At 40.1% G+C, this 14472-nt stretch overlaps 1 protein-coding gene across 1 annotated transcript in view; it reads left to right on the top strand.

Annotated features, from left to right (window-relative positions):
* The window catches only part of RASSF1 (Ras association domain family member 1), a 44177-nt gene that overhangs the window by 10980 nt on the left and 18725 nt on the right, over positions 1–14472 (top strand). The window contains exon 2 of the mRNA XM_067463623.1: positions 9138–9262. Coding sequence (XP_067319724.1) covers positions 9138–9262 — 125 coding nt within the window. The remainder of the gene's footprint in view (positions 1–9137; positions 9263–14472) is intronic.

Raw genomic sequence — 14472 nt, forward strand, 5'->3', positions numbered from 1 at the left:
TGAGTTTGTGAGACCTGATCAGGTTGTTGATAATACTAGGGTGACTTGTAGGTCTCTCAATCATAGGGTTGCCATAAGTCAAAGCTGATTTGACAGCAGTTAATAACAATGGTTAAAATGTAATTAAACTGTTTCTAGAATGAAAGCTATTTTTAAAAATCCAATAAAAGGCAAAAGAGAACGTTTGTTAGATCAGGACACTGCTAATGTTGCAGTTAATTCCCCAAAGTCAGTTGGGATAGAAAAACATTCATCTACCAATGAAAGGACAATAAGGAAAAAACAATCCTAGCTTCCCAAGAGGGAATTCCAAGGAGCAGTCATATCAATGTCTATCTAATTTAGTATTGAGATTTAAACCACTACATTAATTTTGGACTATAATTTTTATAATCTGGATCTCCTTATGATTTGTGAACTGGCTCATGAGGACTGTAACGGTACTGGGAGGCTGTCTCAATTTCTTCTTTTTATTACTGATGAGTTCTAATGAGGTATCTGTCTTACAGCAACACATCACAGTGTGTTTCTGTAGTAGAAATGAACAAAATATAGCTCTTGTAATAGCACATACCACCCCTCCACAGTTTTTCTTTTGGAGCCCTTGACTTCTGCAGACTGGCCTTTTTCTAGCCAGAAAGTGTGTGCGTGCAAATTGTTTCTTCCAAGAACAGCAATTCATATTTCAAGTAATTTGCAGGAGACCTCTCCTCTGTTAGCATTTAAAAAAACATGTTTTAAAAACCAGAAGTGGGCTTCCAGCCATTTCTGTTATCTTTTGCATTTTGGCAGTTTTTGCAGCTTCTGGAAGGTTCTGGTAGAAGAGAATATTTATTCAATTAATAGATAGTTGCATTTACATCCTGTGCTTCCTCCAACGAGAAGAAGCAGAATACATGGCTCTCTTCTGCCTAACTGATTTTTATAACAACCCTCTCAATTAGCTTAGAGTGTGAAAAGCTCACACAGTAGGTTTGACTGAGGGTTTGAATCTAGATCTCCCAAATCCAAGTCCGATACTCCAACCACAGCACTGCACTAAGTAAATGTGATACTGACTTCCCACATTGAAAAGTGTTATTTGTGCTGATAGTAAATGAAGTAGGTGTTGCTCTCATGGCTCCAGAGTCTAGTAGAAACCTGAAGGTAAACTTAGAATGTGAAGATTTTGTGGTGTTGGCAAGGGAGACATCAAATTCAAGCATTACTGAAGAAATCAACCCCAATGAGAGTCCTGAGATGCATGAGCCTGGACCAATATTAGTTTGACTTCTCGTGGATAATACTTATAACGGGGCTATATATTATCTTCAGTACTGGCTGTAATAGGACTTGCTGCAAAGCAAGATGCTGCTCTTCTGTTTGTTGGGTTTGTGTCTGGTTGGCCAAAATCTTGGACTGATTTTATTTTATTTTTAGAATACTCCATGTAAGGAAAGAGGGCCTTTAAAATCAGTTGCTAGTTAGTCATCATAACATTCTGCATACTTTCTATATTCCATAGCATCTATACTCTTTAGGTTGTCATTTCTAAAAAAAATCACAACATCAGTTGAACTTGGATCTCATTGAGTCCCATATGGCTTAAGTCATGGCTAACTTGTCCTGTCCATTTAAATTTTTAAGTGAGCTTAAAACAAGCTGTGATCAAGCTGTTGAAAAACCATCATTGGACCCCACTAATTTGAATAACTTTCGGCCAGTGTCCAATCTCCCCTACTTGGTCAAGGTCGTGGAATGTGTGGTTGCTTCGCAGCTCCAGAGGTTCTTGGAAGACACGGATGATCTAGTTTCGGCACAGTCTGGCTTCAGACCAGGTCATGGAACTGAGATAGTCTTTGGACTCCTTAGCGGATGATCTCCGCAGAGAGCTCAACAGGGGGAGTATGTCCCTGTTGGTTCTCCTGGACCTTTCAGCAGCCTTCAATATTGTAGACCACGGTATCCTTCTGGGGTGCCTCATGGAAATGGGCCTTGGGGTATTGTGCTGCAGTAGTTCGAGTCCTTCCTTGAGGACTGTACTCAGAAGGTGTTGTTGGGGGACAGTTGCTCGGCTCCACAGCTATTTTCCTCCACAAAGGAAAAGTGTTCTTGCCATACATCAAGGGAACCACTGACTGCATAGGGAAGCTGATGAGGAAACACAACATACAAACTAAGCTGATGAGGAAACACAACATACAAAAATCCAACAAATGCTATGTTCAGCAAAGAACAAGAGGGATCCTCTCACTTCTGCAGGAGTCTACCGTGTACCATGCAGCTGTGGACAAGTCTACATAGGGACCACCAAACACAGCGCCCAAACACGAATCAAGGAACATGAAAGGCACTGCAGACTACTTCGACCAGAGAAATCAGCCATAGCAGAGCACCTGATGAACCAACCTGGACACAGCATTTTATTTGAGAACACAGAAATGCTGGACCACTCTCACAACCACCATATCAGACTACACAGAGAAGCATTGAAATACACAAGCATGTGGACAATTTCAACAGAAAGGAGGAAACCATGAAAATGAACAAAATCTGGCTACCAGTATTAAAAAAAACTCTAAAATTACAACAGCACAATAACAGAGAGGAAACAAACAAGGACATCTAATCACCTCTCAACAAAAGTTTGCTCTAGCCAGTCAGGCCATTATATGCTAATCAAGGTGGTCAGTTGAAACATTCACACCTAGCTCCAGCAGACAAGACTCCTTTGTTCCACCCTGGTCATTCCACAGATATATAAACCCTTTTTCCTAGTTCCAACAGACCTCACTACCTCTGAGGATGCTTGCCATAGATGCAGGCAAAACGTCAGGAGAGAATGCCTCTAGACCATGGCCATATAGCCCGAAAAAAACCCTACAACAATCCAGTGATTCCGGCCATGAAAGCCTTTGACAATCCACAGCTATTGTCCTGTGGAGTCTTGCAGAGTTTAGTACTGTTCCCCATGTTGTTTAACATCTACATGAAACCGTTGGGGGAGATCATCCGGAGTTTTGGAGTTCGGTGTCATCTGTACGCAGATGACATCCAACTCTGCTACTCCTTTTCACCAGCTACTAAGGAGGCTGTTCAGGTCCTGAACAGCCTGGCTGCTGTGTCGAGCTGGATGAAAGCAAACAAATTGAAGTTGAATCCAGACAAGACAGAGGTGCTCCTGGTCAGTCGCAAGGCTGAACAGGGTAAAGGGTTATATCCTATGCTCAATGTGGTTACACTCCCCCTGAAGGTGCAGGTTTGCAGTTCGGGAGTCCTCCTGGACTCATCACTGAGCCTGGAACCCCAGGTATCAGCGGTGACCATGGGGGCATTTGCACAACTAAGACTTGTGCGCCAACTGCGCCCGTACCTTGGGAAGTCTCACTTGACCACGGTAGACCATGTTCTTGTTACATCCAGGTTAGACTACTGCAATCATGCTCTACATGGGGTTGCCTTTGGAGACTGTTCGGAAGCTGCAAATAGTCCAACGTGCTACAGCCATGTTGTTAACTGGGGCATTTCACATTGCATACCCCCACCCCCCATTGCGGCAATTCCATTGGCTGTCTATTCGCTGCCGAGCACAATTCAAAGGGCTGGCTTTAGCATATAAAGCCTTCAATGGCTCCAGACCAACTTACCTGTCCAAACATATCTCCTCCTCTATGAACCAGTTAGCAGATTAAGATCTTCCAGGGAGGTCCTGCTCTCAGCCCCACTGCCCTCACATGTGCGGCTGATGGGGATGAGGGATAGGGCCTTCTCAGTGGTGGCCCCACAGCTGTGGAACACCCTCCCAAGTGAGATCGGGTTGCCCCATTCCCTCCAGACCTTTAGGAGACAGCTAAAGTCCTGGCTGTGGAACCAATTGTTAGGCCCATCATAGAAATATTTAAATGTAAAGTGAAAGTTGAAAGTGCAATGACCCAGGACTGTTTTACCCATCTATGGATTCAGTATCCACTGTTTCACTGACCCATGCTAAGATAGAATTAGATAATAAAATCAGTAAAGATCTGCAGCAGTAGCAACACCAGCAACAAACTATCCTTACATTGGTTCCATATATGGTATAGTGTAACACTTCAGTTTCAAAGAGCTTGTCGGCACTGGCCCTATACCACAGGTCTGACCGGAAATCGCTCCTGGATGTCTACACAATGTCTAGGAACATCTAGTTAGCAATGCAGGGTAAAACCGGTTAACCTGGTTTTGCCCCGCAGTAGGAGAAGTTAGTAAAGGCTTTGGAGTTTTGCCGAAACTCCAAAGCAACCCTGAATGCTGTGGTAGTGTGGAACCTGGACCAGCTCTCATTTGAACCAGTCTACTATCCATGTGGCTAGGCACCACCATTCCTTTTCATTTTCTTTGGTTGTTCAGGCACCATTGCTAATGTCAGCAAAGGCAGTGGGGAGGTACTTCGCCAGCTGCTCCAGCAACAAATACAACAGTTCAGGTAAGGGGGACTTTCCAGCAGGTCTAAATCAGGTTTGGCCCAACTACACTGTCTGCGATCTCACTGTGGATGCCAAAATCCATGGATGCTAAAGTTTCATTATATACAGTGGTGTAGTAAAATTGTGTACCTTATATGAAATGGTAAAAATCAATGCTTGCTTTTTGGAATATTTGGGGAGGGGAGCTAGAATATTTTCAAGCTGTAATATTTTCAAGATGGTTGAATCTGTGGGCACAGAATTCATGGATACAGAGGGCTGACTGTACGTCTCTATGAACTCTTTCCACACTCTCAGCTCCCAAGAACTTTGTTCAGATCTTCTCCATTCCCCTCTTCCAAATTTGCTCTATTCAACCTAATCTTCTCAAGATTTAATCTGTTCCTAACTGCCTTATCTAGAGGCTTGTCCAGCTTCTACCTCCAATTAACAGCAGTTCTGATTTAAGGGAACATATAGAATGAGCACAATACAAAAAATATAGTTAAGTATTCCAGCATAGATTAGATCTGTGCTTCAGATAATTACTTTAAATTGTGATCTTTTCACAGTTCTACATCATGAAGTAAAACTGCTCCAGATTACTTAATCCAGAATCAAGTGGTCCAAAATTGTAGCTTTTCATGAGGAGTGAATAAATTAAGGCAAGTGATTCTGGTGAGGCCTTTAAATCAGAACAGAAGTTTTGCTATTTGCTGTCACTAGAGGGTGTTAGTGTTTAAAGAACTTTCCTATAAAGTGCATGTATATGTGTGTGTCCAATTCAATTCATTTGTTGATTTATGGCAATCTCATAAATTTCATAGGTTTTTTTAAAAAAGCAAGGACTAATCAGAGGTTGTTTGCTATAATCCTCCTCTGAAATATCCTCACAGCATATTTTACTATTATTAGCAATGATCATGACAGTGTGTAGAAAGGCTTTGCACTATGGAATTAGGTTTCACTGACTTTGAATAATGTAGTTGATAAAGATGCATAATTGGGTAAGAAAGGTATAACCCTCTACACATTATTAAAGTCATATGGGAATAGAATCCAGCTACCTCTGGAGGGCCACAGACTACCTACTCCTGAATTATTGGATCTTAATTTCTGCTATTGAAAAGCTTCTGATGTACTCTGAACCACATGCCATCATCTTTGAGAAATCTTGGAGAACAGGCGAGGTAGCTGAGGACTAGAGATGAACACACATTTCCCTCTCTTCAAAAAAATATCATCAGCCAGGGTTCTGTAGACCTACCAGCCAGGGAAATTTTTAAAATGGATTGTATAAGAGTCTGTCACAAATATTTTGATGGCAATGCAATGATTAGTAGGAGCGAGCATGGGTTTGTCAACAAATCCTGCCAAACGAATCCTATATTTTTTCAGATGAGGTCTCTAGGTAGATAATGGAAATGCTGCAAATGTTATGTATCTAGATTTTAGGAAGCATTTAATAAGGATTCCCACATAATACTTTGTTTAGCAATCTGATTAAAATGTCAAATAGATGAGAACACTCTCAGTTGGAAAACCCTGCTTGAATAGTCACCACCACTGGCTACACCTCAAACTGGAAGAAAGTCTCAAGTGGAGTGTTTCAGGGTCCTGTCCTAGGGCCATTTCTCTGCAAGATTTTAATCAAGGACATAGATTATGATTTAAAGGCATACAACAGCAGCAAAAGCAATAACAGAGTAAGAGTGGTTGCACTGATGAGTTGCTAATATGGCACTGAAAGGTAAACCCCAATAAGCCCTGATTCCACACTGAATTGAAGGGTGAGAAAACCCTATACTGTTTGTATACCTCTCAAACCTGTGTGCCACACTCACCCTTCAAACAAAAGTAAATCTACAAATGCACTTCAACCTGACATTAAGGGAAAAAAACATGATCAGCCCAAGGTCAGGTCCAGTGACACTGGTTGAAGTAACATTGATGCTATATATATATATATTTTAAAAAAACCCATTGGTTGAAAGCATTGTAGTATCATAAACAAGCGTTAAACTTGCAAGTTATCTCTGTCAACTCATATTCCATAACTTTGAAAGAGGCCTAAACATTATTATCTTATTGCATTCTTTATTTATTTCCTGGCTTCACTGGGAGGTTCATGGAGGATGTGTTTGTTAGTGGTTAATAGTCCTGATGGTTTTATGCTACCTCTAGGACTAGATACACAGTGCCACTCTGTAGTAATTGCTAGGGAGCAGCAATGGGATGACATGAAATCCACTCAAGCAACACAACTTCCTCATTCTCCTATCCCCAGTCTGCTCTATTGGGTTTCCCAATCTGAAGTGGATTTGGAGGGCTGCAGGAGAATCTTCTGCCAACATTACTCTTCTACAGTTAGACAGAAAAAATTCGAAACAATTATGTTCTCATGGCTGAGATGTGCATCACACAAGATCAGTGCACAGTGTGAAAGGACAAGTATGAAGTAAGCATTCCTCTTTGGAGCACAGACTTGTTGGTTCTAACCACCATATTAGAGAGTGTGGATAAGTGTTTTAAAAGGCTGCATGCAACAAGGAAGCACTCAGCATTTTTATATAAATTAAAATACTGCATTTTTAAATAAACAAAATGGTACTAGACATGGGGTGAGATAACTGCTAATATTAAAGTAACACTGTGGTTGAAGATGCATGACTTAAAGTAACAACATTCCACACTGTTTCTAGTGAAAGCTTTCTGGATAAATAATTACAGTACACTTTTCAAAGAACTTAAAAGAAAATATGGATGTTTGAAAGGGCATTTCCATTTGCAGCAAAATAGTTCAGATATGCCATCTGGCTTGTGCTCTACTCTTTTGTTGCTGTCTCAGCATGAAAACCACATCTGGGAAGGCTTTCGGATAATCATGCTCTACAAAAGATTCTGATTTGCATGTAGCATCATGATTAACCAAGTCATTATGGGGCTGATATAGAAGGATTTTGTGTTCACGGTGTTGCTTTTTATACCAGCTTAGGCAAACACTAGAAATGGAAATCTCCAAGAACATCTCATTTTGAGAGCAAGGGTTCTCACCTGGTATGTGGGGACATGTTATGTTGGATTTCCAAAACCTGTACGATTTATAGTTTCTCAGAATTTGCTTCCACAGTTTTTCCAAATAAATGACTTCTCCAAAAGAGTATATTGCCCTTTCTATCTTGCAACTGGGCCTTTTACAACAACTATATTGTCATATTGAAAACTGGAGAACTTCTGTGTTTTAATGGCTGTGTAGGAGCCAGCAGGTACTTCCTGTCACACAATGAAGAGACCCCTGCTGAAAGCCCCTCTTTATGCAACCATTAAAGATACAGGAGTTATAATTCATAGTGCAGTCATTATTCTTTTTTAATCACAAGCAAGGCAAAACATAGATACTGAAACATAGGTATGTCTGGTACTCCCTCTGCCGAAGACAGTGTGCACCAGCATCATGTGAGTAGTATTAGGCATTCCTCTCACATGATAATATATCCCATGTGGTAGTTCCAGCCTAACCAAGCAGAAATAATTGTAGGTTTCCTTTTTAAAAGTGAGGCCTTTATCCTGGCAGGTGGCCAAGTGGCTGCCATGGAAAGGTGGTGCCTTCAGACAAACAGCCTCTTTCAGATCTCTTCCTTTGAAGAACAGGGGATCACTATCTTTGCTGGCAAGCTCTGCCTTTCTGTTTGGAGTCTACACAAAGGCTACACAGAGCAGACACTCATTAAAGCAATGCCCTAGAGACAAAGCCTGCACTGCATGTTAAATAAATACAAAGGTGGAAAATTGAAATCTTAGTATGGTAAAAATGAAATGCTAATAGGAGTCTTGTGTGATCACATGCATCCTCCAAGAGCAAATGACCGAGGCACAGAAATGTGGAGACAGAGGGCACAGAAAAGCAGCATAGAACTGTTAAAATGGAAATCTACCAGCCCATGTTATAAGTGCTTAGAATGTTCCTGGATTTAGATGAAAGGAAGTGCTGAAAAGCTTGTTATCTAATTGACACATGTTACAGTGGTTAATCTATTGCCTTCCCTGCCACAAAGCCATTTCCTTCCTGTTCCCAGCTACAAAGTGTGTGAAATGGGCAATGATTCTGATCTGGCATATGGTAACTCTGAGGCAAATATTGCTTTAATAATAATAATAATAATAATAATAATAATAATAATAATAATGATACCAGTACAGGTGGTCCCAGTGGTCATCAGCACATTGGGTGCCGTGCCAAAAGATCTCAGCTGGCATTTGGAAACAATAAACATTGACAAAATTATGATCTGTCAACTACAAAAGACCACCTTACTTGGATCTATGTGCATCATTCGAAAATACATCACACAGTCCTAGACGCTTGGGAAGTGTTCGACTTGTGATTTTGTGATATGAAATCTAGCATATAGATCTCATTTGCTGTAACATACTGTGTTTTTGTGACAGTAAAATAAGAATAATAACTTTATTTTTATATCCCGCCTCCATCTCCCCGAAGGGACTCAGGGCAGCTTACATGGGGCCAAGCTAAAACGTAGAGCTAAAAACGTAGAGCATTAGAATACATAACATCAATTTAAAACAACATAAACAACAGTATAACAAAATATAAACAAGCATCAAAGCCATGAATAAATGCATAGATTTATTTTATACTTGCACTTTGCCTCCCTGTTTAATGGTTAATTTCTTTCATTTCCCTTCCCTCCTTAGACTGCAAGTTTATTTGCCATTATCGATGCCGTGCTCTGATCCGGCTTGACTGCAGCGGCCCCAGATATCAAGACAATGATCAGAATGAAGGCAGTGAACAGACTGTGGAAAAAGATACCAATGTGGTAGGAAACAAAGTTCTGATTCTTATACAGGCTGTGAAATTACAAAGAGAATATTTTGCACTAAAGAAAATATGTTTGGAATGGCAGCTAACTCTTTATGGCAAGAATGTGCATAATAAGCATGTAGATCCAAACCAAAAAGCAAATGTCAGTCCTATGAACTTTCTAGTAAAGTATCGTGGATAATGGAAAATACTTTAGTCCGAGGCTTTCAAACCATACTGAGTTAGATGGATCAGTGGTCTGACTGATTTAGTAAGAAAGTGTTATATGTTCAAATCCTGTATATTTGTGGTGTTCCCCAATACACATATAAGTTGAGCATCCCTTATCCAGAAATTTAAAATACTCCCAAAATCATTCACATGGGAGGCTGAGTTAATGGGACTTTCCGATGGTTCAATGTAAAAATTATTGTGTATAAAATTGCTTTTAGGCTAAGTGTGTAGTGTATATAAAACATCAATTAATTTTGTATTTAGAATTTGTTCCCATCTCCAATTATATTCCAAAATCGAAAACACTTCTGGTCCCAAGCATTTCGGATAAGGGATACTCAACTTATACTGGAAAGTGTTACATATAATAACAAAATCTAACAATATCATTTATATGAAAAAGCAGGACTGCTTTCTGATAATATGTTAACCTTTTGCTCCTAATGTTGGGAGGTGTTTTCCTTGAGCCAAGAGGAGAACCTCATATACCAAAAAGGTACACTTGGCCCAGCTGGGCAAATCCATACACACCCCTGGCAAGATATTCAGGAACTCTGTACCCTAATGACACCTCTTTCTTCAGGAACTCCACACTGTCAGGTCTCTTTTATCTTTTTACTTCATTTAATGTAGAAAGATTCACATTGTAATTTTTCAAATGTTCACTGCTCCAAGCTCTTTTTTTTTTTTTTTTTGCATTTAGTTAAAAATAGAAACTTAAAAAAAACAAGTGGTAAGAAATAAATTCAAATGCTCAAAACATACTGCCTCTTATGCCAAAACATAATTACCTGGTTTTTTTATTATTGCATACAATAACACTGGGAACATATTTTTTAATCAGGAGGAATAAGGGCTTTTGGTGTGGCAAGAGGGACATTTTAGATCATGGAGAAGGATGACAGAGTCTTGTTACTGGATATGTAGGTAATCACCTTAATTTCCTCAACATATGGAGCAATTAGCTACATTTTCAGTACAAGCTGAGACTTGGCAGAAGGGAGGGGACTATAAATTTCAACATATTCAGTGTGACAGATCCAATTCCATGCTGTTGGGGAAGAGATGCTAGCTCCATCTGGGGCTGGGTGCTATTGATGTGACCCTGGAGGCAAGGAGCAGCAGAAGGACAGGCACTTGGAGACCTGAGGCCCATCAGCCCAGCTGGGAATGGTCATTGCCAATTAACGCCATGCCACGTGCTGCAGCAAAGGCTTCTGCAGTGGGACCACATTGCCTAGCAACAGCGCTCATGAGCTATTCCCAGGATAGATGGAATCGCTGAGGTGTATATGCATTAGGGGTGTCTGCATGGAAATCCCCAGTTGTGTGCTAACAAGGTCATATTCATGCTTTTCCATCTCTTTGACCCCTCTCTGCACTCTGTCATGTAATTTAAACGACCTTATCCATTAAAAGCTTTCTTGTTGTTGAAGGCTTTAATGGCTGGAATCACTGGGTTGCTATGAGTTTTCCGGGCTGTGTGGCTATGTTCCAGAAGCATGCTCTCCCGACATTTCACCCACATCTATGGCAGGCATCCTCAGAGGTTGAGGGGTCAGTTGGAAACTAGGCAAGTGAGGTTTATATATCCATGGAGTATCAGGGTGGGAGAAAGAACTCTTTACATAATATGGAGTAAGTCTATGGGATTTGAGCCTGCAAAATGCAGAGGTGGTTCCCTACCACTGACACAAAATGAAATCCTACATTGGTCCTACAGCCAAATATCATTGTGAAATTACAACCCCTCCCCAAGCTATGCTGAAGGTTCTGATATTGACATAAGTGTATGTGTACCTTTAAGTCACCTGTTGATTTATAGTAACTCCAAGCATTTTTCATAGGCTTATTCTTAGGCAAGGAATACTCAGGTGGTTTGGGACATTTCCTTTGAAATATAGACTTACAGTGCCCGATCTTTGTTGGTCTTCCACCCAAGTACTAAACCAGGATTGACTCTGCTTAGCTTCCAAGATCAGAGGAATCTGGTGCCTTTGGAGAAGGCATAGGCAAACTTTGGCCTTCCGGGTGTTTTGGGAGTTGAAGTCCAAAACACCCAGAGGGCCGAAGTTTGCCCATGCCTGCTGGAGTGTGCCTACTTCCTCAAAATAATGTTTTAATGTCTTAAATTGTTAATTTCTCATTCGTTGGAGTTCATGTTCATATTTTTTGTTTGTAATTGTCTTGATTTTACATGCTGTATGCCACTTTGAGTCCCATCATGGGAGAAAAGTGGGGTAGAAATAATAATAATAATAATAATAATAATAATAATAATAATATGAAATCCTATTGCCTAATGCTGCATTCCCCCTTGTTTAAGGTTCTGTTGGAAATCGGTAACCTTCTCAAGCCTCCTCCATTTAATGTTTGTCTGTATATAATATGCTGTTTCAATGAAGAAGTTTATATGGGTTCTTTGGTATGCAGTTTTCCCCGTAACTCTATATTCTTGAGGTTGTGGGAGGGGCTGTAGACCATGTGACCAGATCAGAGACTGTTTAGAACACAGTTAAGAGGAATGACCATTGAAGATGGCAGTTAGAAGTAGACAGTTATAAAGGAGAGTTGTACAGAGCTTATTTATTTATCGTATCAGGAGCGAACCAATGTATTTGAGAAAACACAAAGTTTAAAAACTTGGCATTTAGCTGTATGGTGCTGAAGAGACTGATAAAGACTGAAAGTCAAACCAACTGAAACATTTTAAAGTTTAATCTAAGAAGAAATGTATCTGTATATTTAAATACATGAAGTTGTGTGTAAAACAAACCTGTTATTTTAAAGAAATCAACTTGAATTTTTGTCTTGAAAGCATGAAAGAAAAACAAAATATTTATGGGAGAGTAGATGTTTTAAAGCAATGGTATTCCCCGTAGTAACCTATGGATGCGAGAGCTTGATCCTAAGGAAGGCTGAGTGAAGGGAAATGGAGGCTTTTGAACTGTGGTGTTGGAGGAAAATTCTGAGAGTGTCTTGGACCACAAGAAGATCAAACCAATCCATCCTCCAGGAGATAAAGCCTGACTGCTCACTGGAGGGAAGGATATTAGAGGCAAAGATGAAGTACTTTAGATAGAGATAGTAGGTAAACAGATCAATCAGGAGGACTTCTGGGAGTTACAGTCCAAGAATAGGTAGAGGGAGGGAAGATTTGCCACAGCAACGCATGACGGGTACAGCTAGTATATATATATTTCTACTTCGTACTGTCTGTGAAATGCTCACATATGGGACTTTTCGTGCGCATTTCACAGACAGTATACTCGAAGAAACATGTTTACAGGTAAGCAACCTATGTTTCTACTTCGTACTGTCTGTGAAATGCGCACGAAAAGTCCCATATGTGCGCATTTCACAGACAGTATACTCGAAGAAACATGTTTACAGGTAAGCAACCTATGTTTATGCTGTGTGCATTGACATATTCTCTGTTCTTAATAGTTTAGAATCACCTGGAAATCAGTCTAGTAGCTGAAAACCAATTGCCAAGCATAAATACTTGTGGATAACATTTCTTAAAAGCTATAAAGATTATGATTTTCCCAATTGGTCATAAGCGAATAGGTCATGATCCTAAGAAGTCATAATCCTCCATTTGGTTATGTGACCAGTGATTATCCAATAGGTTCTGTTGTTCACACTGATAATATTATAATGTAATACAATATAATATTAATACGATATTATAATTAGATACTTTATACACTATAATGGTATAGTACAATATAATAATATACAATACTAATATTGTGCTATGGTAATAATATAATATATTGTATTTATGTATTACTTGTAAGGTGCTCTGAGTCCCCTTGTTTGTAGAATTCATTTCCCAGGTAGACTCACCTGCTATCATTCTGGAGACTGACAAAGACATTCTCACAGACTTTTACAAATTTTAAAGACATTGTAGTTTATTCTTTTAATTTCAGGTTCTACCGGTGTGGCAGGATGCTTTGTACTGACTTCTATTATGTTATGAATTTCTGAGTTTATAAACAAATAAATTTTGCATCCTAAGTAACACTATGGTGTAATGTCTCCTACATTACTATTGTCTGTTCCTCATAGTTCAGAATCACTTGGTGAGATGGGTGGCATATAAATATCATAAATAAATAATTGATAAATTGACATATGTGTGCTTTCCAGTCCCCCCGTTGATTTATGGCAACTGCATGGATAGAATCATAGAATTGCAAGAGACCTCATGGGCCACCCAGTCCAACCTCCTGCCAAGAAGCAGGAAAATTGCATTCAAAGCACCCCCGACAGATGGCCATCCAGCCTCTGCTTAAAAGCTTCCAAAGAAGGAGCCTCCACCACACTCCAGGGCAGAGAGTTCCACTACTGAACACACAGGAAATTCTTCCTAATGTTCAGGTGGAATCTCCTTTCTTGTAGTTTGAAACCATTGTTCTGCATCCTAGTCTCCAGGTCAGCAGAAAACAAGCTTGCTCCCTCCTCCCTATGACTTCCCCTCACATATTTATACATGGCTCTCATCATCTCTCCTCTCAGCCTTCTCTTCTTCAGGCTAAACATGCCCAGCTCTTTAAGCCGCTCCTCATAGGGCTTGTTCTCCAGACCCTTGATCATTTTAGTTGCCCTCCTCTGGACAAGTTCCAGCTTGTCAATATCTCCCTTCAATTGTGGCACCAGAATTGGACACAGTATTCCAGGTGTGGTCTAACCAAGACAGAATAGAGGGGTAGTATGACTTCCCTGGGTTTAGACACTAAACTCATATTGATGCAAGCCAAAATCCCATTGGCTTTTTAACTGTCGCATGACATTGTTGGCTCATGTTTAACTTGTTGTCCACGAGGACTCCAAGATCTTTTTCACACGTACTGCTTTTGAGCCACGCATCCTTCATTCTTTATCTTTGCATTTCATTTTTTCTGCGCAAGTGGAATATCTTGCATTTGTCCCTGTTGAACTTCATTTTGTTAGTTTTAGCTCATCTCTCTAATCTGTCAAGAT

The sequence above is a fragment of the Anolis sagrei genome, chromosome 2, assembly GCF_037176765.1.
Source record: "Anolis sagrei isolate rAnoSag1 chromosome 2, rAnoSag1.mat, whole genome shotgun sequence".
Lineage (NCBI taxonomy): Eukaryota > Metazoa > Chordata > Lepidosauria > Squamata > Dactyloidae > Anolis > Anolis sagrei.